Source organism: Pseudopodoces humilis, chromosome 3, assembly GCF_049639895.1.
Source record: "Pseudopodoces humilis isolate 2021_Gansu_Grassland_sample_001 chromosome 3, ASM4963989v1, whole genome shotgun sequence".
Taxonomy (NCBI): Eukaryota; Metazoa; Chordata; class Aves; order Passeriformes; family Paridae; genus Pseudopodoces; species Pseudopodoces humilis.
In genome coordinates this window covers 50,890,220-50,916,364 of record NC_142202.1, presented here as the reverse complement: position 1 = coordinate 50,916,364, position 26,145 = coordinate 50,890,220, and the positions used below count along the sequence as shown (strand labels likewise).

At 39.8% G+C, this 26,145-nt stretch overlaps 1 protein-coding gene across 3 annotated transcripts in view; it reads right to left on the bottom strand.

Annotated features, from left to right (window-relative positions):
* Positions 1–3,406: 3,406 nt before the first annotated feature.
* The window catches only part of ARFGEF3 (ARFGEF family member 3), an 86,500-nt gene continuing 63,761 nt past the window's right edge, over positions 3,407–26,145 (bottom strand). For all 3 annotated transcript variants that reach the window (XM_088053057.1, XM_088053056.1, XM_005518461.3), the window contains 10 exons: positions 24,247–24,350; positions 22,712–22,856; positions 20,288–20,416; positions 19,577–19,753; positions 18,923–19,037; positions 18,157–18,259; positions 17,469–17,600; positions 15,206–15,336; positions 11,157–12,387; positions 3,407–10,433 (listed from right to left, as the gene is read on the bottom strand). In XM_088053057.1, coding sequence (XP_087909183.1) covers positions 10,242–10,433; positions 11,157–12,387; positions 15,206–15,336; positions 17,469–17,600; positions 18,157–18,259; positions 18,923–19,037; positions 19,577–19,753; positions 20,288–20,416; positions 22,712–22,856; positions 24,247–24,350 — 2,459 coding nt within the window. In that variant the 3' untranslated portion in view covers positions 3,407–10,241. The remainder of the gene's footprint in view (positions 10,434–11,156; positions 12,388–15,205; positions 15,337–17,468; positions 17,601–18,156; positions 18,260–18,922; positions 19,038–19,576; positions 19,754–20,287; positions 20,417–22,711; positions 22,857–24,246; positions 24,351–26,145) is intronic.

The window sequence follows — 26,145 nt, the reverse complement described above, 5'->3', positions numbered from 1 at the left end:
TACCCTATAAACCCCACAATCCCTACACACCCTCAATAGTGGTCATACTTCTTGCCCCACTCTCAGCACAGCTCTACCTAAAAAATTGAAAATGTGTGGGAAAAAATTAGCAAGCTAGATTAAAATATTTCCCTTATTTTCTTTTTTTTAACCTTCACGCCTGGCTTTGCAAACTAATGATTTTATTCTCTTGGGTTTGGGGCTGGTCACAAGAGCCTGCATTGAGATATTCAATTATTTAGTGTCCTTTTAAAAGAAAAGGTAATGTATGCAAGAGAGATGTAAGATCTGCACTGGTGACCATGTCCACAGCTGGGATTTTATAAGAACATTTTTGCCAGGGCTCTTGTGCTTGTGGTGCCACCATTGCAACTCTACCTAGAAACTGATTCCTCTCTTTTCTCAAGGGATGATGAATTGTTTTTGCAAGTAGGCAAACCAACCAAGAGCCTTGTCACCTTCCTCTCCTCGCATGAGTTACTGCAATACCTTTTCAAAATAATTTTTCACTTTCTCATTATGTTTGAAATTATTGTTTCTCAAGCTTGAAGATTTGACTTTTTTGACCTCCTAGAAAAAATTACTTATAGGGATAGATTTCAGTATAGCATCTTATCCAGTTTTATTTTGATCTCTTCCCCTCCCTGTAATCTCTGGCACAAAGAACCTGATTTGAAGTACAAATCTTGGTCTGCTGGGAATATAGTGTAACATTAAAAAACAGTAAATAATTTATAAATGCTATACAGAAAAGTATCCCACATTATTTTAAGTAATTTTGTTTGATTGTGGTAGGGAATGAGCATGATCAGAGATCAGAAGTGGTCTCACTAACCACAGTGAACAAAAATATTTAGGTTGGGCGTATTTTCTCAGAGCTGGCAAATCAGAAGTATTGTCTCTTCTTTATGGATACAGATCTCGCAGCGATTACAGTGTAGAAAAAGGTACAAATCTCTTGTAAAAACAAAACAATCAACCAAATTTATTACTATGGATCAGATTCATTACTATCAGGAGTCAGAAAATTGCACATGCAGCCTGGCTATTATGTTGGGTTTTCATTTTTCTCCTCCCCCCCCCCCCGCCCCCCTTTTTTTTTTATTTCAGTATAAGAGTAGGACCTAGCTGACCTGTTCTTACATTAAAATTGTTCTGATTTATTTTGTATTCTGTAGAGTTTTGAAATCTGGATACTGACTGCAGTATCCTAGGACACTGTGTCAGGCATTTGGATAAAGACTTCAATTTGTGTTTGTTTACAGTGATATTAGATGTTAAGAGGTTTATCCTGATGCTAGCTTCATTGCCGAAAGCTCCAAAATCAGAGATCACCCTGCATTTCACATAGCCCTGGGGACAGAATCCCGGCCTCATTCTACTTCTTTCAACTTCTGCTATAGGTTTGCTCAGTGAACTAAAAGGTTTCTTCATCTGGCAAACAGGATCAGGAAGTACCTGTCCAGGAGAGAGCATGCTTCCAGCAAACTTTACTGAAAATATTGTCCCATTTTCACCTGAGTGCTTGAGGGTATGGATGTGACAGTGGTCTCCTATGGAACCCTACTGTGCATTAACTGTTACATCCAAAGTGTGTTTTCCTTTTGTCTTGTACCTGAATCTTGTTTGCCTTTCTGTATTCCTCCTATAAACTGTCTCTGCTGTTGTTTTTTGGAGGATTTTTTACTCTCTTGCCAGATATTTCACAGATCTACAACTCTGGGATAAGCAAGAGGCCAGAGCATGTGTTTAGATACTTTGGGCCATTTTGAGGTTAAGGACAAATTTTTTACATGCTTGGTTGTTCATCCCACCGTAAAATGGTATTAGTGACACTGGTACTTTGGCACTCTGTCAAAAAAACCACTTAGGAAACAATCAGTCAGGCTTGGTATCAGAGGAGCATTTAGCATTTAGTTTAACACAGATTAACACAGTGTATGTAGCCAGTGATAAACCTACATTGTGAAAAAATTAATGAGTTTAGTGAATCCACTGAAGTGAAGACGATGTCTGAGTTTCAATGGTGTGCCTGTTTAGTCACTTTAAAAATTTATTGTTTTTTATAGTATTTGTTGACTGTTGACTGTTTTATTTGGCAAGTGTTCTTAACACTCTGCTCCTCAACAGAAGAACAAGACCAAGTATCTTCTAGCTAAGTCTAGTGGCAGCAGAAGCCATGCTAGCCTGACCCCAGCATTAGTGGGAAGGCAACTGGGAATTTGTACCTGTAAGGAGTGAGTGGAATAGTGGAGCATTACTTTCTGTATTTACTCTGTTGCTGTTTCACATTACTGAATGCTGTTTAGGAGGAGATGGAAATCTTTCTAATGGGATCTAGATGGGATGTGTGGAGCAGCAGAAGGTAGTTCCCTGGAATGAAATTAGATCTGACGGTTGGGATTTAACACACTCTCTTTTGCCAGAAGTGTATAAGATTATTAAAGCATCACAACCTCATTTGGTTGCTTTGTAATCTGTTCTTAACCTTCATGCTGATGAGGCTGTTATGTAACAAACAGTGAAGGCCAGATCTTATGTTGCTTCAGTGTATGGGAGCCCATGCCCAGAGACCCCAGTGAGGCCAGGTGGAAAGTTGGCTGAATTGTTATTGAGATTATGTGGAAATTTTGTTTTTGGGCTGTGGGTAGCATCCCTGACCACGGAGAGATGTATCCTAAGGTTTACTGCATGATGCTATGTCTTGTCACTAGAACACTCCTGCTTTCAGGAAGCCCATGGCAATTCTCTTGACAGGGACACTGGCAAACCCTTTCTCCTTCAGTACCTAAATTTTGGCTGCATACAGAAGCAGGGGTGACTGCTGTAAATAAGGTGTTTATTATTTTTCTTCAATAGGAGCAATCTTTGGTTTGACTTTCATCAAAAGAGTGATGTAGGTAAGGTGAGAGCCCTTGCTGAGCTCTCATTTTAGCATAATGAAACACTGCAGCATCCATGCACCTGTTTACTGGGAACACCTGATGAGTGCTATCTAAACTGTGGTCAGGGAATGCCCAGCTTAAAAACCCAAACAAAAGTCTGGCTGTGAATGAGAGCTCTGAGCAACCCACCTGTAATGAAATCAGAGCCAACAGTATTCTCCTCATTTAAATGGAGGGAGAAATATTTCACCTGACTAGATGCATCAAAATTCTGCATGGCATCTACACCCCACAAATCCAGACTCTGGCTAGAAGTGCTGTAGGAGTCATTTGTCAGTGTTTAGATCTCAGTTCCCACCAAAAACACATAGCAGTTCAGAGTGACTAAATTCCCAAGGTCATCCATGAAAACTGCAGCTCCTGCTAGTACACACCAAGTATTTCAGGCCCTTTTTCTTCTCTGTTCCTTTGCTTTATCAGGAACTGTGCAATAACTTTCATTAGACAAAACCAAAGCATAATTTATTTTGCATTTGCATCTTTATTCTACAACACAAGCAACATAAATAGTTTATACTTTTTGTTTTAAAATATTTCCATTTCAGAATTCAGTCAGAATAAAATATACACAAAATACAATTTGCAAGCCAGCTGACAGTGACTGCCCAACCACTGGACACCCAAGGACCATACAAAGCTAGCAGCACAACAGGACGTGGTGGACATGGGGAAGTGTTCTTCTAAAGAAGAGTAGAAAGGTAGAGGGAGGAAACATGGATGAGACCAAGGAATTGCAGATAGGTATGAACTCAGCAGAAGGTAAACCCAATGTAAGCACTTGTTTGACAAGGTAATTCATAGTCTCTCTTAAGAAGTACTATTGGATCCTCCTGAATATACAGCTAGAGAGATTAAGTCCTGGGAATTGTGTTTTGTGGTAAAATGCTTCCTCTGGCAGCCATCATAATGGAAATAAAATTTTATTTATTTATTTATTTATTTTTAATTTTCAAACAGAAAAGAGATCTTTGGCGAAATAGAGCGTCCACTCCCTTTGGCTTGCTTTCAGTTCTGGTTGAAGGGCCCATGGAAGTATGCTTGCAGTCTCACAAAAATGACAAAAGCAGGGGGAGGGGGAAAAGAGGCAGAGAAGAGGAAGTGGGGGGAACTGAAAGAAGGTTCTAGCTGCTGTCATTGCATACCTTCAATCTCTTGCTCCCACCTGCTCTTGCAAACAGCGTGCACACAGGGCTCTGTCACCACCATGCTCTGCCCTTCCTGGCTGTTCTCCCTTTGCTATTGAGTCCCCTCTTCCTCCACAGACTGGGGGGCTCCGGGGTCACAGCCTGATTGTGGAGGAGATATTTGTCCCTTGCTTGAGCCTGTGTACCTGTGCCTGTGTGCCAGCTCCGCTCTCTTGCTGCAGCTTGCTGCTTGTGGAAGTGTGGCACTTCACCACAGCCCAGATGGACCAAATGCATGGACAGGAAACAGGGCCCTGATGCTCCATGGGAGGCAGACAAAATTTATCAAAGTACATAAACTACCTTTGGAAAAGTGAGATGCTGGGGTAAAAGGATTGAATAGATCCTGTTGCCATGTTTCTTAACCAAAAATGCACCCCATAAACTCAGCTCCCTGACTCAATGTGGCAGTGTAGACTATGCAAACCTCAACTTGTGATTTTGCCAAAAATTGGAATTTGAGGGATCTGGTTCCACAGGCGAGCTCATTATTGCATTAATCCAGGATCATACAGCATAGCTCCACTAATATCCACAGAATTAGGGCATTTCTTCTTCCCTCTGCTTTTAGTTTTCAGCTTGGAGACCTCTGAGCACTAAGTGAAAAGACTGATGCACACTTTAGGCCATATGTGTTTTCATTTTTCCTTTTTAAAAAAGCCAGCACTGCATATGTGGCCAAAACTGTTTAGTGTCACATATAAAGTATGTGTTCTGAGGGGAATTAGTGGAAGTTACTTCTTCCTTGCAGTTGTACAACTTCTGGAGTCCTAGGCATGTTGCTGGTGAGGGCTGCTGAGACCCTTTGGTGATACCCCTATAGAAACTCCGCTCAAGTTAGGGAGGCTCAGTGAAGAGGGATCGCTAGCTGCCACATGCTTTTATCTAAATTGCATAAAATCCAACATTTGTGCTTCTTTGCAATGGTAAATTGGTCCTTTACACTAAAAGAAGAGAAACTTCTTTTGGTAAATTGAAGGTATAATCTTACTTCTTTAACAATTGTGGAATGATCAGCAACTGAAAAAAACCTATTTCATGTCATAAACCATGATGAGCCCTCTACAAAGGTCTTCCCATAATTACTGTGCCTGGAATAATGAATAAATAGCCTGCTTAAACTACTTAGACATGTTGTAGTATAAAAGTGGGGTGAAAAAAGGGGAAGCACTTCACTTTTCTCGTGAATTAAAAACAATTTAGCACTGAGAAATGGCATTTCTAGAAAGGACTGCTGAAGGTGACAATAGCCAAACCACATGCACAATTTCTCAACAGCTTCTATACAGACAAGCTAGGTAAAAAATAAATCGCTTTGGCTTGCTGGATCTCTGCAAAAGTGAGGGTTCTAGTTTTGCAGTACAGGACTGTGAGACTGTGTGCTGGTTCCCATGGATTTTTCAAGCAGGAGGTGTATGGAGGACAGCAGCAGAGAGGGTGATACAAAGAACTTAACAGGACTCCCCCTTTCCTGAGAACTCGTGGGCCCGTATGATGTAGGGATTGAAGGATTCAAGGACTGAGTCCTGAGTATTAAAGATCCATCCCTAGCTATTTAGCTTCCACTGATTTTAACAGCTTAGCACTTTGAGTGTGGGCCCAAGCTGTGAAGAAAGGTACAAAGTGCAGGCAGCACATGGAGCTGGACTCTACTTTCTAACCTGTTTGCTGCTCAATTTCATGCTGTGCTGGGCTCTGCAGCGCTGATACCAACACCGAGATGCTGCTATATAAAGTACAGGTGAAGGTTGCACATGGTACTTAGAGGTGGGGATTTTATCTTTGGTGAGTGAGGATTTGTCAGTGAATTTTACATAAAGAAGTTTTAAACAAAAATGGAAGCTCAAACTGAAAGGGAAAGCACCTTACAAGTCATAGGTGTAAACTGTGCTTGACCTTGACATGTGCAAGCTACAGTGCAGAGGATGTAAATTTTTCATCTGTGATGAGGCAAAAGCTGTGTTGCCTGTGCTGGGAGTGGTACAAGGAAGGTATTGCCCAGGTCTGTGTAAATCTTTTTCCAATAATTCTTTCTATATGGTAAATTAAGTCAGTTATTCCCAAATGAGTGTTTATCCCTAGGAAAGTATTAAAACTGTTTTTTAACATCATAAAGGCATGTTAACCAAGAGATAGTGGTGTTAATTCAATGGCTCCTGAATGCTCAGAAAAGGTACCAGAATAACTGTTAACCACTGCTGGTGTGACACAAATACATAACACAGCAGATAAACATATTACTAATGGGGATAGCTCTCTGAAAATATGCTGAATGCACAGAATATGGCAGTGTTTGGAGCTACAGCTATCTGTACATAACATGTCAATCATCTCATATGACTGCATATGTTCACAGTGCAGAATGAAGTGCAAACATATGCACTGACCTGAGACCATGTAAGTTGGGATCAAACCTTGCACCTGTTCTGTAGGAAAAGGACTGCTTTCCTGATGAATGCTTTTAAGTTTTTAAATATTTGCACAGTGATGAGCTATTTCATGTGCTTAAAGGTAGTTGATGCTGGGCAGCAGCAACTTTCTCTGTTAGCAACTGCCTGCAAGATTTTAAAATGAGATGTCCTTGCCTCTGCTGGCTGCGGTGGCCCTGAGGAAGGCAGTGTGAATTAGGCAAAGGCAGCAGAGGTGCAGCTCTGGTACCTGAGAAGGATGTCAAGCTACCACGTCTTATTTTTTAGAGCATTTCAGCTGAGCAAAATTTACTGGGCAATCATTTTTAAAGACAACTGGCCAGTTCAGTAAAAAAAATTCAAACCCAACTCTTATAGAAAGTTATGTGACAAAAAAGTAAGGGCAAGAAAAGAGAAGAATGTTGTCATTAACCAAGGCAAAGAGAAAGACCAAGCTAAGGCTGTAAAGCAGAGTGACTGGTTTGCTCAAGGTTCGGATGTTTGGTTCAAGAGTAAAGCTGCCATGCATGAGGTAACAGTAAAGATTTGAATGCGATACATGTGTATCCCATGTAATACACATGTGGATACAAGGATGCTACCGCTACTGACTGAGGTGCTTCCGCACTCACAAGGAGAAAGCAGAAAAGCCACTGTAGCATGGACATGTACCTGGACACAAGTGGGATGTGCAGTGTTGGGAATTCCTCTTCTGAGGCCTAGGACAGGCTGGTGCCAGTCCCCTTTTCCTGGGACTGTTCTGACAGATTTCTCCTTTGGGCTAAAAGCTTGCTTTATGAGGTCTGAAGGTATCATGCTGGCAGTCATGAGCCATGAAACAGGCCACACAGGACCTATGAAATGGTGACTTCACACATTCATTATTCTACTTCTTTGGGGCTTACCAATGTCTATAGCTAAACTAGCAGAAAAATTGCTGAGAATCCGATGAACCAACTAATATGTTTTTATTTGTTTATGTTTTGAAGGTACATTAGAAAGCTTCAGCTTCTACATCTCATGGTTACTGAAGTGGCCATAGACCACTCCCCTCACCTGGTTAGCATTTTATACACACAAGGAAAAGGAAGAGCAGCACATGCTGAACTTCACTCTGTAATGTCTGCTGCTTCAAATATTCCTTCTTCCCTCATTCTGGAATTACTCAAAGTTACTTATGACCTTTTAGGGAGGGGTGTTAATGAGCAGAGGCACTGAGGGTGACAATGGGCACTTAGTGCATAATTTGAAGGACAAAGTTCAAAACAGGCGGACAGCGACATAGCAAATTTATTTGTCCTCATTTTCCACTGTGGTATTTGTAGTGTAAATAGATTAAATAAAATCACATTTTAGATCAAGATGGTGACCAATTAGGTAACACTAAGTTATACTGTGCTCATGGGCTTGAGGGAGATGGTGGTAATGGTATTGTCACTCCTAAACCTTTTTCTATGATTTACAGAAGGATTTTGCAACCACAATGCAACCATGGTATTTCCTAGATTCTAGGATCTCTTCTGATTATTTCACTAGTACTGCTATCAATTTTATTTCCCCTGCATAATTTAGGAATTTACTTTAGTTTTAGATCAGTACAGCAAGGATCTGCATCCATTCAATGCATTTATAATGAAAACCATCAGAGTTGGCTGCTTTAAACATAGTTTATTATTCTGATTTCTGTTGTTGACTAATTAACGTACTGCTTTAAAAGCAGTTCTGTATAGATGCCAAATGAAAACTTTAAGAAAAAATGTAATCACACTTTTACTCTATCTAAAGATGTATAAGAAAAACATGGCAACAGAAATCAAACTGTGCTACTACTCTCCCAGATACCAAAACCTAATCTAACCTGTCCCCCTGTTGGGGGAAAATTGACAATTGAAAACATTGTTGAATTAGTAATTCAAAAAATCAGTTTAGGTGGTAGAAAAGAGTTGTTTTTACAGAATTTTTATGTCCTTTAAAGAATTTAGCAAAGGGAACGTTTTAAAGAAAGGGAAACAGCATGAGTGGCACTACAGAAAGTTACGGGACAAATACTCCCTGCACAAGACTAGCATGTGACAAATGGGAAGCAGGCAATGGAGGGAAAAAGCAGGAAGATAGTGTCAGGCTCTTTGTAAACAAAACAGCATGGGAGATGGCTGTTCAGTGGAGCCTCTTGGCTCCCTGTTTTTCCAGGTTTAAGAGCTAAAAGTAGTTAGTTGTGCAAAATCCAGGCCTTATATAAAGAGATGGCATTTTTAGGATGCTTTGGAGCAGGGACTAAAGCTGTATATTTAGTTGGCATGCACATATTAAAAGCCTTGGGAGAACAGCATTTAGGGGTCACCCAAAATTAAAATCAACTAATTTTCAACAAGTTATCAACAAATCAACAAATGATATAGCATGGGAGTACGAGGTGAAATGTCCCAAGGGCTGTGACACAACTTGTGCAGCAAGGTTACCCTTTGCTTTGTATCGTGTGAAAAGCATCACATATGCATTTGACAACACAATAGTCAATCCTCCCCCTTCTCCTCCCTCTTAATAACAGCACATTGCAATAGTCCCAGTAGGAGTGCTACATGGAGGGGGAATGTACTTCCATGAGGATCTGTCCTTTTCTATTTACAGCAGCAGACAAGAAATTAAAGAGAAACAGGAAATATACCTCCCTTTCATACTATTTTCCATCTTGCTTCAGCTCTGAGTGATAGGCTACATTTAACAAAGGTGATAAGGGTGTTCCTGGCTACAGCAGCTCTATATAAACAAACATAAATTTCCAGTAGAATGACAGCTGCAGTGACGCTTAAACTGGAACACTGTACCTCTACTCTGCTTAGAAGAATACTGGACACTAGCACATGCTGGTATTTGCTGTGGTGTGTCTTCCCCACAGCTTCACAGGAAAGAGCAAAACAAACTTCCCTTTTGCCCTTAGAGGGAATTAGACATGTGGCAAAATGCTCAGCTGTAGACACAGGTGAAGAGGCAGCCAGGATGGTGTTGCAGAGAGGGCAGTTTGACAGCGCCATTTCTCTTTGAGCAATACTCCGTAAGAGCAATGAAAGGATCAATAGTCTCTACTTGGTTCACTCATTTTAGACCTGGGATTCTTTAGCTACTCCAAATGTGACTTCAGAGACTCTTCTTGGAGCAAAATAAATTTCTAATGAGTGACACATTTAGTTACTACAATAATCTTTAGTTGGCTATCCTCTCGCATGCCAATTTTTGAAGGGAAGATGTTAACCTAAAAAATGTCACCTTCTTACTTGTCCTATAGCCCCACCTTTTCACTGACTTGTATTTACTTATTTATTTTCTAAGTTAAATAGATTTACTGACCTGGTTTGACATCCACATGACAGTTGCACTCACAGCTAATTTCAAGTGCGGAAGTTCTGCTGCAGTTTCTGGCGGCTCCCACTGCTGAAAATTTGAATTTAAATGATGCCCATGAAATGTATCATCTCTTCTGGTAGGAGCCTGATTTATGGACAGGTTCTGGGCCCATGCCAGATCCTCTAAACAGACTCATGCTTTGCCTCCTTTGCTAGTGTGAGTGAGGGACACACAATCTCAGGTGGATAGACAATATAAATTGACAATTTATCACCAACAAATAGGCAATTGATGAACCCCAAGTACTTCTTTGCTGTATACCTTGAATGTCTTCTGCCCTTTGCAACAGAGCACAGCTTGGTTTAAATGATGATATCGTAAACTCGGCCCACTCTTCCCAGCCATTCACGCACTGCCTGGCGGACACGGATATCTGTCACGTGGCAAGTCAGTTGGCTGATACAGGGAAACACTGCTGGTTGCAGGGCTGTGAAAGTTTGGTCTGGCAGAGCCTGAATCTGGTTGAGAACTGTCAGCACCATGTTGGTCCATGCCTATGAAGAAATTTGATTTAAAAAAACCTCTTTAGAAGACCTTTCTAAATAGATGAGCCCATTGGTTGAGAGAGAAAATAATGCATCTGGTGGTTGCAGCCTCATGAAGCAGACTGAGTAATGCCAGCATATTCATTTAATGTTCACTGTGACTTCCTAAACCACATTCAGTAGTACTAAGTCATTATTTGACTTTGTATTGCAGGCATCATGCTTACCCTTTCCTTTTTTTTGTCCCATAGTGAACAAAAATCTGTCAAGTTTGATGCTTTCACTGATTTGTGCACTTGGACATGCAAACAGCAAGCTGTTTAGCAGAAGAACCACTATTTTTCTCTGGAATTAATGAAAAAAAACATTCTTAAGTACAAAACCAATGTGACAAGCAGCATGGCAAAAGCCTTCAGTGGGCTACAACCCACAGCAGTAAGTAATGAGTTTGCTGTAGGCTGTCAGTTCTCAGGATTAAGGGCAGCTTTGGCCCCAATCATAGAAACACTCTTGAAAGCTGAACTAGTACATGCCTGATGACACTTCCCTGAAGACTTTCTTTTAATAGGACAGAATCAGACTTTTATTAATTCCAGCTCCTGATTCACTCTTCATCATTAGGACTTCATTATATAATACAATATTTAACAAAAATATTATAATAATATATAAAAAAATAGGTATCTTTTTATTTATTGTTATTATTATTAGCTTTCTACAAGAATGTCCTACCTGTATCTGGGCCTCTGCATCTCTAATAGATATATTCAGGGAGCTGACTGTGGACCCTGAACGGGGTCTCTTCTCTTGTCTCAGGATCTCTGGACCAGCACTGAATGAATGCCTCATCTGACCTTGATCTAGAAGATGTTGTGGCCGTTGGAGTACAGGTGAGTCTGGTCCTCTTGAACCCAGGAGTTCCCCTTTCTTTTCCACTTTGACCTCTTTGGTGAAGGATGTCATGGCCTGTTGCTGCTTCCTCTTCTTGTATTCTGTCATAAACTTGGAGATGGTTTTGTCAGTGGCTATGGTGTAGATTTTGTTGCCAGCACTCTCCCACCATTCTTTTTTCTTGGTTTGCTCTTTTTTCTCTGGTTTAGGACTCAGGGGTGGGGGTAGCAGCAATATTTCTCCACTCCCTCCTCGAGGTGTCAAGCTGTCTCCCAGTTGGTCCCTGATTTGACTTCGGTCATCTTCTGATGGTGTGTCCTTTCCAGATAGCCCTCCAGTTGATGGGGTGGAGGTTTCTGAGTGAAAAGATGGTAAAATGAAAAAAGAGTCACCTTTGAACACTGGAGGCTCCTCTACATTATTCTCCAGGTCCAGATGCATTTGGATGTAGTTGTTGCACAGTTCCATGCAGAGCTTGTGAAGCCGTTTGATCAGCCATCCCCAGTCTGCATTGCTGACAGGCTGGACGCTCAAAGATGGGATTCGAGCCCTCCACTGCCTCTTCTCCTTCCCTCGCGGGGGACTGACCTGGGCAGTTTCTTCAAAAATGTCCTCGTCTTCTGAAGAGCACTGCTGTGATGAGTCTGTGCTTCTCTCATCATCTTCAAAGAGGATCTTTTTCACTTGCTCTGCAGTGATGTTCTCCTGGTTTGTCAGGATTGCACAAACCAAGGCATGGAAGTAGATATTGAAGCTCATTGCTGATTGGCGATACAAGTTGGCAGCTCCACTAATGCCAGACACTTTCTTCAACAAACACTTCAGCCCAGGTCTGGTGTCAAACTCTCTGGCTGTTCTGTAGGAGTCCAGGAGTAAGTCAAAGATGACTGCTAGGTTTTGCATGGAGATGTACCTGAGAAAACCAGCCAATTTGTTTTCTGGTACTTGTATTGCCATTTTCTCCTCCAAGTTAGAAGGGCCTTTCACAAATTCTTCCAGTAAGATGTCATATAAATTCTGGAGCAGTACTTGGTGGGACAGCAAGCTCACCACTATCGTCCTGAATGGAATACTTGGTAAACCAAGCATGGGAAGGAAAAAATCATAGCATATTAAAATGGTGCATTGTGCTTGTACTAGGAATAAAAGTCAGATATTTCAGTCTGCTATAACTGAGGAATTTATTAACACACAAATTATTCCTCCACCAAAGGTCAGACAACCTTTATTTTGCCATGACAAATTGAGGCCAAAACTAGTTTGCTACTTGATTTCCCTTTCCACTAATGCCCAGGAGTACTTCTTAAAAATAAACCATGAAGAGTTATCCAACCAATAAAGAAACATGTACAGAAACATCAGCAGTGCAATGCAGCATGCAAAGAAGCTGAAGTCTGGCTGAAGGCACATTTCACTGCTTGCTCCTAAGACTTCAATTTGAACACTGAGAGCCTAGCATGGAAATATCTATTCCTAACCCTGTTCTTCACAAATGATACTGGGTGATTCTTAGCTGTGCTCCTGTTAGAGGGATGCTGGGAGTTGATTTTTGATTTTCACAGGGGACACAGGAATGGCAAATGCCTCCAGCCAAAGTTTTCAGGTCTTTCACCACTAAATTGCACTGAGAGGCTTACAGGCAAGGAAGGCTTGGAAGAAAACAGCCCTGTTGTTTGGTACCTCATGGAGTTCAAATAATAAATCGATACATTTATAATATATCTTGATATATATAATATATATAATACAATATATATCTTAATTTAATATATCTTAAGGTCTTTTTAAAAGGTCTTTATGTAAGGGCAATGTTTTAAATGGAGCTGATGCACATAATAATACTTTGATGTGATGGGTCAAGTTTTAATTAGCACAGCTATCAAGTAAGGAAGAGATTTTCAGTTTGCTTGCAATACTGAAGTTTTAGGTCTGAGTCAAAGCAAATCTTCACAAAACGTGAGAGGTTCAGTTGTAGACTGAACTGCAAAAATTATTACGCTTTCATTAAACAACTTTCAGAAGTGTTTGGGAATACCAACACAAAAAGCCAAATATTAATTTTTTTTGAGAAATCCTATCAAGACCCAAATTTGAGAATACTACATTTAAAACAAAGTTCAGGGAAAACTATTCTTTGTTCCTTTGTTTGACATTCTCTGTGTCAGTTTGCCTACCATGGCACAGCTGTCAGTCAGTGCTGACACATCAGTAAAATTTAGTAGTCTTATTATTTGACAGTGATAAAATGTTGATGACTAGCACATACAGTTGAGCTCTTTATGGGGAAGTAGTTTTCTGCTGTAAAAATCATTACAGGCGCTGACTCAGAAAAGCTCTTAAGAGCATATACAAAGTTAAATGAGAGCTTGCGGTGATTTCAAGCAACAAATCCTGTTCCAAAAGCAGGGTCAGGAATGAAGCAGATCTGCTTTCCTTGTAATAGCCAAAAAAGCAATTTACAAGGACAGTGTAAAGTACTGCTCAATCCCAAAAGAAACTGGTGGAGAACTACAGGTGAAAGCACAGTGTCAAAGCTGGTTAAGGATAGTATTTTCTTATTCTGCCCAAAGTTTCAAACTGAAATATATGATTACTTTTTAGGAAGAAGAAAAGCTCCCTTACCCCAGCTTCCTGTGAAACGATGCAGCATTAAGGAAACAAAACCAAAAGGGAGAAGTGAAACCCTGCTAAGGTTAAAGTAAAACTTCGGAAAGGCCACATTTACTATCATGCATGATTGCCATATTACTGCACTGCTGTAGCAAATAATATGAAAACCGTGGCACAGTCAACTTTTGAGCTGTGTTTCAGTGAAAAAATGAGCATTGCTGGGATAACACTTGGGTATGGGCATATACACCTTTAGCAGTTGGTTGGACAAAGCACAGTGTGAGAGCATTCAGAGTTTGTATTAATTGCAAGCTTTATTTATTTGTTTAGACAACCAAGATCCTTGCTACCCTTACAAACACAGCATGTTAGGTTGCATGGTCTTATGTGCTGTGAGATGTGAATATTCCAGTCTTTTGCTTTGCATTCATAGTAACAAGGAGAATGACCTGCTAGCCTTTGGATAAAGCAGATATTTTCCCCTATAAAGGAGCAGTTTAACCTGTGATCTCAAGCTTTCTTTGTCTCAGTGCAGGGCCCTGCTCTCTGATGGTGAGGCAACAGCACCTGCTCCTGGGGGGAAAACTTCTATACAGCAGTGTAAGAATACAGACATCTTGCATGGTCTTTCTTCCTGCCCATCCAAAGACGGACCATCACATTCTGGCTCCTTGTTGCAAGCAATAGTTTAGATTTGAATGGTATAAAACCATGTTTGGTATCTCGTAAAAGACAATTTCATGCCATTGCATACCTTGCAATACAAACACAAACCCTGAATGCAGAATTCTGATTCTTGGCCCAAATGATGGTACAGTAGTTGTTTAAACAATCAAGTGCAAGCAAGAGGAAATGTTCTTTCACAGGATCAGACTGTAGTGTAAATAGATGAGTTTTTCAGGCGGTAACATAACGGAACAACTTCCACAAAAATAATGTGCCAAGCAAAAACAACGCTCCATAGCTCAATTTTGAGAGTTTTTGCAGTTTTGGATGTGGTTCCTTCAGTTTATAATGCCCCAGTTTATCCACCTTTTTCTACCTTCTTAACCAAGTAATTTTGAATTAAAAAGACCCTCGGTGATGCAGACATTGCATTTTCTAGGTATGACTAAAAACACAACAGTGTCACAAAACCTAATTTGATTGGTGTATTTGTTTCTGTTGATGAGCCCTATGGAGAGGTATGATTTACCAGGCTCAGTTCACATCTCTTCCTGTCCAGCACTATTTTTATCTTGCTTTTAGTGACACAGTGTCTTCCTTGGAAGATATTTTACCTTTTCTGGTTATGCCCATTTGGTTTCTTATCTGGTGGCAGGTCAATGATGAGCACACACGACTGGGCGTGTTCAAACCCTTCCTTGTTGCTAGGGGTTTTGGGGGAGCACTGAGTCTCCAGCATGAAGACCTAGAAAACAACAAGTTAAATAAAACAATCGGTTTAGCACTTGCAGTGGGTCCAGGGGAGGAAGGGCTGGGAATAGGATTCCCTGCAGTGTGAAATATTTGTCATACTGAATTATTTTACAGTGGTAGAGAGAATGCAAGGTATCTCCCCAGGCAGAGCTTTCGTGGAGTATGCTACTTTGGTAAAACAGCAGTGGGCTACCTCCAGACATCAAGTGGGGTGCAGGGGAAAGGACAGACGTATTTTCCTTTGAACCTGTATAAGGCATAACCCTAAATGCCAAACCAAGCTTTCTGCTGTCTGTATGCTTCTGTCTGAAAGTATCACGTACAGTGAGACAAGGACCTGTTTGCACAGTTAGCCAGTTGCACCTAGAAAGGTTGGTTGTCGGAAGGATTATTTTCAGCCATGAAGATACAACAGACACCTAATATGCAATCATTTAGGGGTGTGTTGTGGTTTAACCAAAGACAAAACTAAATACCAAGCAGTCACGAACTTACCAGACCCCACAACCCCATCCCTCTCAAGGATGGGGAGGGGAAGGCAATCAGGGAAAAAAAAGATAAACCCCATGAGTTGATATAAGAATGGTTTAATAATTCAAAAAAAATATAGTAATATCAACCACCACCACAAAAAGTGAGAAAACAAAAAAATAAGAGAGAGAGAGAGAGATATACTTGCACAGTACAGTTGCTCTTCACCCAAAGACTGATGATGCCCAGCCTGTTCCTGATCAGCCCCTGCCAGACAACTCCCCTCATTTACATACTGAGCATGACACTCTGTGGTATGGGATATCCCTCTGGCCAGTCTCCATCAGCTGTCCTGGCCATGCTCCCCCCCAGGCTTCTCATGCACCTCCTTACTGGCGGAGGATGGAAAACTGAATGGTCCTGGACTATTCGCTACTCAGCAACAACAAGAACATCAGTGTGTTATCAACATTATTCTCATACTAAGTTCCACAGCACTGTACCAACTACTAGGAAGAAAATTAACTCCATCCCAACCAAAATCAGTTCAGTGGGAAATAGGGAAACAGCTCTCAGTTGCTTTTGCTTTGTTTTGTAGCTTCATAGTTGTGGCAAATTCTCACTGAGGAGGACTCAGGGAGTGCCACTCTTAGTGTCAACAAGAAAAGTATTAATGTTACATTCCCTGCTTTCCTGAGTTCTACATCTTTAAAACTTAATTTAAAGCACATTTTCTATTCAAACAATGTCTGCCACTACCACAATATTTGTGATCACCAATCCTGGTCTGTGTGTCTCAGATTTTCAACATCAGAGTATGATTTATCAAGTCAGAAATTGACAGCAAACTTCTGCTGGCTGTTTTAATCTATCTGCTTTCCCATGCTGAAACTCTCATATGGTATTTACAGTTTTATGGTACTCTGCAGGTCATTAAGTTCAATCTGCTGTATTTCAAAGAAATTGTTTCATATAACCACTTTCACAGAATGAATAATCATTGTAGTCAAAAGGACCCTAAGAAGGTCGTTTCCAAGTTTGCTCTGCTGATTCTGATTAGGAGTCAATGAATCACTTGTTAAATTAGCCTCTAGTTCCCAGTAACCCTTTTTCTTCTTTGCAATCTATTCCTAAGTATTTACAGAGAAAAAAGCTTTGATGGGTTAATCAAATCTTGCTTTCCTATTTTCATATCACCATCTCTATTCTAGTGCCATTTTTGTCCTTTGAATTTATCATTCTTTAACAGAGTATTCAGAAATCTTTGTGAGATTCTTGATGAGGAATCACAGTGACACTACTGTTTCCCTTCCTCTATCAGAAACATTTCCACTGATGTATGCTAACCTGGCAATTTTTAAAATTACATTTCACAGTAGGCTCATTATCAGACCTCTTTAGATATCCATGCATTTTTTTCCCACCCTAGGCATTCCAAATTCCTATTTACAGGCCAACAGTTTCGAGGTTTTGGGGATTTTTTATTTTCTTTTTTTTTCCGAATACTACTATTAGGCAATTGATGTTAGCCTGGTGATGAGAAAGTCTTTGCTGGTAGGGTTTGTGAGGAAGATGGGGGAAAAAATACACTTCATAAAGAAATGCTTGAAATTTAAAAGGTTTTCTGACTTCCCCTGAAACATGTGTCAGTACCTGTTGTGCCATGGCTCTGATTCTCCAGTACTCAGCTTCAGCACTTGGTGAGAGGGAGGGGGCCGCCACCTTCACTTCACAGGCATCTCCACTAAAGCTTTCAGTACCACTGTGGAAATAGCCCAACAGGTTCTATAGAGAGACACAACATCAGAATTAATTTTGTGTTAAACAAGTGACTGTAGCCATGTCCAGCCTGCTGTGTGAAATACAAGAATCAGTGATTTGCCATTCCCACCAGCTGATCACCTGCCATCTAGCAATTAATATATCCAATGTAAAGGCAGCTTCTTATGGATGCTGGTCTGCAAAGTTTTCACAGGATTTTTTGTTTACAAAACAGACAGTGAATTGAAAACTAGTATATGTGGAGCATGCAGCTACAGCAAAGCAACATTCTACCCAATCTTCTAGGTCTTCTACCTAGTTTTGGCAAGTCCAGAGGAAGAAATGGATCAAAAGGAAAATTTTCACCTATTGAACTCTTCTGATTTCATACTGGCAAGGCAATTTAAAATAAGTGTGAACTGTAAGCTACTAGTGTTGTCAGTATATGTTTAGAAAAACCGATTTCAATCTCCATTGCTGATCCAACACGTTTACTTGTGAATTGACAAATTAATTTGTCATAAGTTAGTGCATCCACTGTGTGTTTACATTTTGACTGACAGCAAAATGGCAGTTTTACCTTTACTGGCTCCAGAGTGGCAGAGAATGCATCCTGCAAGGCACAACATGCAAGCCTCCACATCTCTTCAGTAAAAACAGGCCCTGCTGTCACCAAGACATATCTGCAAGGACACAGGAACATGTTGCCATGTTCAAGAAGGAACTAGACAATTCCTACTTATAAAAGAAGAAGGTTGAAAATCCTCATCTTTGGAAGTGCCCAAGGCCAAGCTGGATGGGGTTTTGAGCAACTTCGTCTAGTGGAAAGTGTCTCTGCCCATAGCAGGGGAGTTGAAACTAAGTGCTATTTAATGTCCCTTCCAACCCAAACCATTCTATGAAAACAGAACAAAAGGCTTACTCAGTAGCTAGCTAATGTTATCCAATCTCCTCTGACCTATTTTTGTAATTACACTATAGTTTAGACATTTTGCCACGGGAACCATACACTATGTAACTGTATAAATGCAGTGCTTATTTTGATTATGACTGTAATAACCTGAAGACTGTGAAAGGTGCTAATTATCTCTAAAGACCTGTAAATGCCAGGAGAAGACCCTTTTTCTTAAGGGTCATACATATAGTAATGCCTGAAATCACAGGTTCTGAAGCACACTGAAAACAGCAAGAAAAGGCTAATGAGTCTAAAATTCATTATTCCACTAAAAAGAGCTAAGATGTATTGTAGACTTCTTTTGAGATGTTAACCAACTTATCAGTCCACAAGTTCTTCAAAGATATAGACATCTTTTTTGAATATGCTAAGAGTGAACAGATTGGGTTACCTGATACAGGAGCAGCCAACTCTGGAAATAATTTCTGTTGGTTCTGCTACACAGGCTACCAGCAACTTGAAAAGATCTTTCAACATAGTATTGATCATATTTTCATAACCAATATCTATAAGGAAAAAACACAGACTGGTTTTAGCATCACTGTCTTTTCATTATAATTAGAGATAAACAGTCTTCCTACACTTACTTTGCTATTCAGGGAATTTGCAAAACCAAATGCTATTTATGCAGCTATTGAAACATGCATCATATCAAGCTGAAATAAGAACAATCCTTTTTAAGTTAACAGTATAACATGTCTGGACTGAACTGGTACAGGAGAAATTATCTTAGATCCTGTTTCTGATATTCCAGTTCCTTATGATCAAAAACTTTGTATCTTCTTTTGGGAAGTATACTAAAGATGATGATCTTTTAATTTTGAAGATAGTCCTGTTTTGAGAAGGAGCCTGGTCTAAATAACTTCCATAAGTGTCTTACAATTTTTTTCCCCCATAACTCTGAACCCTACAAAGAAAAAAAAAAACCCAATCAGAAATTTTTAACTCTCCTCCAATTTTATGCTTGAGCAACCAAAAAAGCAATGAAGTAGCTATTCAATAACATGTCAGTGATGACAGTAGACGTGACACTACAATGACATACCTGAGTGTATGAAATTCTGAATGTGCTCCACTACAAGTTCACTGGAAAGGCCAATGGCATGCTTGAAATTAGAAGATGCCACATCCCAGTAAGAATGGTCGCCATGGCTGCGATGGAGCCAAAGAGACATCGTGGGAAGAAGAAGATGTACAACTGCATAAATGCCAAATCCTGGTCCTTAAAATAAACACAATAATGGTTGTATACACTTGCTTACAAAGCCTACATGCTCAGTAAAATTGCTAACTTGTTCCAAGCTAAAGCTTGAAGTAATGCTGAAGGAAAGAGGTTCTGAAACTTTTTTGTGGGATGAGAGTGGCAAAATGTTTTGGATGTAGTTATGAGGTACATTCAGCCAACTGTTTACCTGCAGTCTTTCCCAGCAGATCTGCAGGTTTATGTAATTTTCTCTTTCCACTTCCTAGACACAAAGCAACCTTTTTCTGTGGCTAGGACATTGATAGAGTACCACACCTCTTTATTGTGCAATGAATTTAAGCATATGCTCGATATGCTCTTACAAGATGCCTTTTGTCAACAGAATGATGGACTGACTGGAACAATTTACCAGCTCTGAGAAAATCCCTTTCTAGTAGAGAATATCTCTGTGCAGCTTTAACACAAGTAACACACTTTACAGAAATGGCTTAGGAGTCTATGAGGTTTGTCTAGGACTCCACTAGCTCACATTTTATCAAGCCCTTTCATTACCAGGTGTCTTGGCAACATCCCTCAGCAACTCAAAGAGCAGATCCAAAGTAGGAGGCTGATGCTGACGGGGACAGTTGGATATGGCAGTTGTTAATTCTTCCAGCAGAATAATCCAGACATTGATAAGGCCTACAAGTAAAGAAAGAAAGAAAGATTAAAAACCATGAATAAGATACTGCTTACACAGGTGAAACCTGCCCTCAGAAATTATGGAAATTAATAAATTAAGTAACTTAAAGATCATGGTTCTTGCATGTTTACTGTTGTGTAATAGTTGTGGGCAATAGCCATCTTTGAAGTGATTGTTTCCTTTTCTCTCCCTTTTTATCAAGTTTGTGTTTTGTCCCATCCTTCCTCATCAATGCACATACTGTACTATTCCTACTAGCTCAGTCTCTTTAACCTTGTGTAAAATGTCCCACAAAAATGATAGAACAGTAAAAATATCTCATGAGGTATAATCAGGCTGCCTCACATGTCATCTTTAGATGTTGAAGAGGTCACAGAGCTGGACAAGTACCAGAACAGCAGATAGGATACAGGTGAGCTCTCATCTACAGTGGCAAACAGGTATCCCCTAAAAGATTACGATATACAACTAGTATTCAATACAGTTTTGAAGATGGTTAGGAATGGCTGCCCTTTAATTTTTCACAGATGCCTTAGGTATTTGCTAGTTCCCCATGATAACATGAACAACTAGAAGGATCTTGCACATTACAATCTTGAGTTGAATCGTCTTCAAAGGCTATGGTTTTATTAGGCTAAAATGGATTTTACTTTTTCACTAATAAGTTCATGTTCTCTGCCAGTGGTAGCTATGCTGATGTAGTCTGTTATCTTTAATGATACTTGCTGGATAATTGCATTCTAAAAGGCAATACAAGAAGGAACTTGGTTTAAGATTCACTGAGCTTGCTGACTTCAAGAATCTTCCTGAGAAACAAGGAAAAAACACTGAAATCATTACTTCATAACTAGGTTGAGCATTTATTTATTCACACCACTTTCAGAGGGCAGTATGTATGATGGCATTGTTTTGAGTCAGGTAGACTTTAATGATACTTATAGATAAAGAAACAGCACAAATGACTCGGAACGAAATGTAGACATTTTCTAATCTGGGAGAACTGAGTATCTCTAAAGCACCCTCTTGAAGAGTCCCACATGAAATCAAATACAATAGGAAAATATATTGCAAATATGGCAAGTAGGTTAAATCATTTTGCCTCATCCTGCTACCATCTTTGAGCACTAGAGTGCCAGGTCAAGACTGCCTTGTGTCTTTGTAAAGTCAGTTTGCCTAGCAATGCTCTAACACCATTGCCATGTAAATAATTTGAGTGAGAGCCTCAGGGCTTAGCTCTGACAAGAACCAAAAGAAGTTTTATTTGCTGCAGGGTGATATTTCTATTTACAGCAAGAGATTGACAGGCAGTGTCACTTCGGAACAGCAGGCAACTGAGTTTCAAGTCTGATTCAAAGCAGTCGGATTCAAAGGACTTGTAACTTTCTGGTTTCAGAGAGCAGCTTTTCTCTCCTTTATCCTGGGTAGCAAGAACAGGACAATCCATATGGTGGAAGAGTCTAGATAAAAGTAGGTACCAAGGGCCAGAATGGAGAGGCACATGAATGAAATGCATTGGAGTCAGCCTGCTTTCTGCCAGGCTGCAGCTGAGTCTTCACAGAGGCAGCCTGGTTGGAACAGCTCAGTAGTTCACATATTTAAAAGTGACTGTACCGCTGTGAAGGTCTCCTGAGGCCAGAAGCCATAAGGTTGCATTCCTTTTCTGCTCGGCTCTGCACACTCTAGTTCATCCAACACCTGATTCATCTACAACCCATATAAACCCTCCAATAATCAGGAGACAAATGCTGCTTGTTTTTTCTGGAGGTCATAGTGCTTTTTACGGACTTCAGAAATTCACTGTTTATTTCAACAGACCACAGGACCTAAGTTTGGAAACATTTAAACAATTATTCTTTATTTTTCTAGACTGTAACTCAATACTGGTATTTTTTTTTTCTGTTAAAGGCAGGCCTGCCAATACCAACTTTAAAAGATTTTCACTCCTTTACTTCAGCTGTGGTTTAGAAAGTATTTTTGTGTTAGCTCTCAGAAATATACAATGAATTATTATGAATATCAGGATAATAAAAATAAACGTTAATCAAAATATTGTTATCTTGCCCTAAGAGAGGGGTTATATTTTTCTCATATATGAACTGTATCTTTTACATAAAGGAGGTGACAGGACCTGAACTTCCAAGCTCTGTGTGCACATGTGGGTGTGTGTAGACAACAAAGAAACAATAAATTATGAATTTTCCCTCCTTTTTGCTTCTAACAGTTGGCAAAATTTGCAGCAACATGTAAAAGAAGCAATAGATTAGTTCTGCATTTACTACTTTAAGTGCACTTACCAGTGTCATCATCAAAGTCAGAAAGGATGCACTCAGTCCCATCCTCACTGCTGGCTGACTGTTCCTGCGCTCTTCGGGGCAAGTTAACCAGCCGGCCACTGAGGAAGATGGGTTTCAAGGGCATTTTATAGATTTTGGCTAACAACTTGGGAGGGTGAAGAAGAGAAGAGAGAGAAAAAAGATAAGATAAATAGCCACAGTAAAGTTTGTAAAAGCGATCACATACAACACAGGCATGTAAAATACAATAAAAGGTATGCAAACACAATTAGTGGCCAAAAGTCTTTGGTTCACTGGCAAGTAAAAAATTGTGGGTAAAGGAAGGGAGAACAGCGATTCAAATAACACATTTCTGAGATGGGAGTGTGCTCTCTTCTCATTTGTGGAGGGCAAGTGTTACAACTCACTGATTGCATCTATGACCTATGAAGCTCCGTTAGCTGTACTATTGCAGGGATGCTACCAGCATCTAATCAGGTCTTTCTAAGAAAATAATGTACTTACAATATACAGAGGGGATTTTTTTTTTTAATCATTCCTGTTCTTCTTTTACTGGCAAGTTAAAAGGTATACCAAGATAAAAATGGCTGCTTCTTTTAAAGAGGAGAAAATATTTTCCTCTCACTGTGAACTGGAGTTTGTAAGGATGAGGAATAGCAGTATGGTACAAACAGTGTATAGACAGAAAATACATTAGATATATACATAGCTATTTACTAAAGTTTTAGATGAACAAGACAGCAAGTTGAATTTGGTATGTCTGCTGTTTATTATTCTGAGTTGCCTTATTCCCTTCTTTTCTCAGTCTGCATACTGAATCCACCCTCTACCTCTGAATTTAGATATTAAGTACTTTCAGCAATCATAGTATCCTTTGTCATGTTTTTGTATTGTACCCAGAAAAACATGGCCTGGGTCCAACAAAAAGACCTTCAGGTGCTACAGAAATACAAACAACATTATGAAATCAGGCAAAAATTGTCAAGATAACCCTAGATAAAAATATATGCTGTGTGCAAGGAGATTACAGGAAACATGCCAGCATTCTAATTATTAGAGATTTGTCCTGAACTTCAGATATGTTTGTATGGTACAAATAAGCTGCTTCTGCATTTCAGAGGGTGCAACCTGGTGTTCTTAAAATACTAGCATTCTCAAATTCTTGGTTTCTTTTTGCTTTTTGTCCTTCATTCCCAACACAGTTTATGGTAACTGTTTAAATAAGAATTAATCTAGCTTTGAATTACTATGAGGTTTTGAACATTCACATTTTCTTACATGCTCCCTGGGTCTGAGTGTTTTTATCTCCTCAGTTTTCCCACTGCTGCTGGCCTGGAAAGTATGATCCAGGCATTTGGCAGTGCAGGGTATTAACACCAGGTACTACCACAGACTACAGTGCTACCACAGGTATTACCACAGGTAATACCACAGACTCTGCTGGGTTCATGCAAATCATCCAATGACTGATGCAAAGCCTGCAGGTTAGAATTGTTTCCCAGGCCAGGTTGGTGCCTGTATAAGATTCACCATACCTGAGAACATCTCCTGAGGTAATCAAGTGCAGGAAGGCACAAGTCTGTAGATGCAGATCCTGATCCTGGCACACATTCACCCATCTCCTTACAATCTACTTCCCCTGAGGACAGGAAGGGCAGCATTGGGAAGTACAGAAGAAAAGAAATAAATAGAGCATTAGCTTTCTTTTCCCATTCAGTTACACCCCAATATCTGAACAGAATCCAGAAAACATACTTTGTTTGATCTTCTTAGATGACAACCAGGCAACCCCCACGCAAACAATACAGTAATAGTGGTCATTGTTTGTACACAATTTTTATATAAATAAATGCTTTAATAAACATATGCCTATTTAATATCTCCTTAGTAGAGTCTTTGGGAGTTCTAATAATCATAGATTATATTAACTGTCATATTGACTTCACTTTCTTCCATGGGTGTAGAAATTACTTGCTCATATTCATCATTTGTATTACATCAATTACTGTATTTTTTTCTATTCATTTGCATCCCACTGCCAGGGAAAATTCTTCTACCATAAGTTCTTCCTATTAGTTTACTTACTGCTTAAATATATCATTTTATATTTTGTATACTACACTTCCTTCTGCTGTCTAATGCCGGTATCAAGGTCTCACAGTTTCAACTGTATGACACAAATCCTCAGGTTCTAGTACCTCTCTATTGCTGGTACTCTCAACTTCCATCAGCAGACTGCTCCTTACAGGCCAGCTTCTCTAAGGGAATTCAATAAGCAGAGCAGTTCCAAGGCATCCCGCTGCAGAGCTCCTCTTTGGATAACTCCATTCACTCCATCATTTTCTCTGTTTGCCAGTCTGCCTGTCTCCTTTCAGCTGATGTTCTGTCCACCTTAGAATACTTGGCTCAGAACCATTTTTTCAGTTTATCCAAATACTTCCCATTCAGTGCCAAATCTGAAGTGTGACTAAATTCCTATCGACATCAACATTTTCTTGCCTTAAAAAGTTATTCCTCTCATTAAAAGCACAATATAAATATTAAATTCTTTTATTAGATCCTACTTTATTCTCCTTTCACTATATTTATTTGCTTTTTCTATGCTCTTAACTATTCCCTCCATAATGTATTTTAAAGTTTTATCTGCTACTGAGATCAGCCAAGTCAGCAGTGAAGTTTGAATCCTTTAGTTTTACAATAAAATGCACATAGTATGGCATTGTATTTGCTGTTGTTTCCCATAGTCCTATTACCTTTAATACATAAAAACACCTTGCTTTTTTATATGTGACCACAATGGGGTCAAAATTATCTCATGAAAGCAAGAAATGTAAAGAAATATAAGACAGGCTTTTAAGCTCTCCAGAAGAAACATGAGTTTCCTCTATTGGTACTGGATATGTAAGTTTATTTCTCTTTTGTAGTAATAACTACAATTACAATTACAGCAAGGTGAATTCTTCCCCCATTGAAATCATTGGTGAAATAGCTCAATGAGACAAGAGTAACATTAAAGAGTAGGTCTGCTGCAGCTAGGTGCCTCATTTAAATCAAACGGAGCTGCTTACAGACCTAGAAACCTCTGTGAATTAATATTCATATAGAAACCAAAAGCCCCATTTTATCACCACTTAAAAGTTCTGTAATTTACATCCACAAAAAAACCCCAACAATGTCACAGTTCAATGAAAAGTGTCAGACTCTAATGATCAAGGCAAGCCATGGATCACCAGCACGCGGGCAGAACGACCCAGCACCATTTGCCTTTGTTCTGAAGGTTGGTGAAGCATGACAATTACTCTGCAGGGTCACCCTGACATGCTATACCTGGTCTCTGCTGTCTGCAGTGTAAAACACACACTGCTCTGTTGCAAACAATCCATGCTGTCTCTGCACAAGGCCATTTCTACAATATTCTAGGTTTGGAGGGTTTT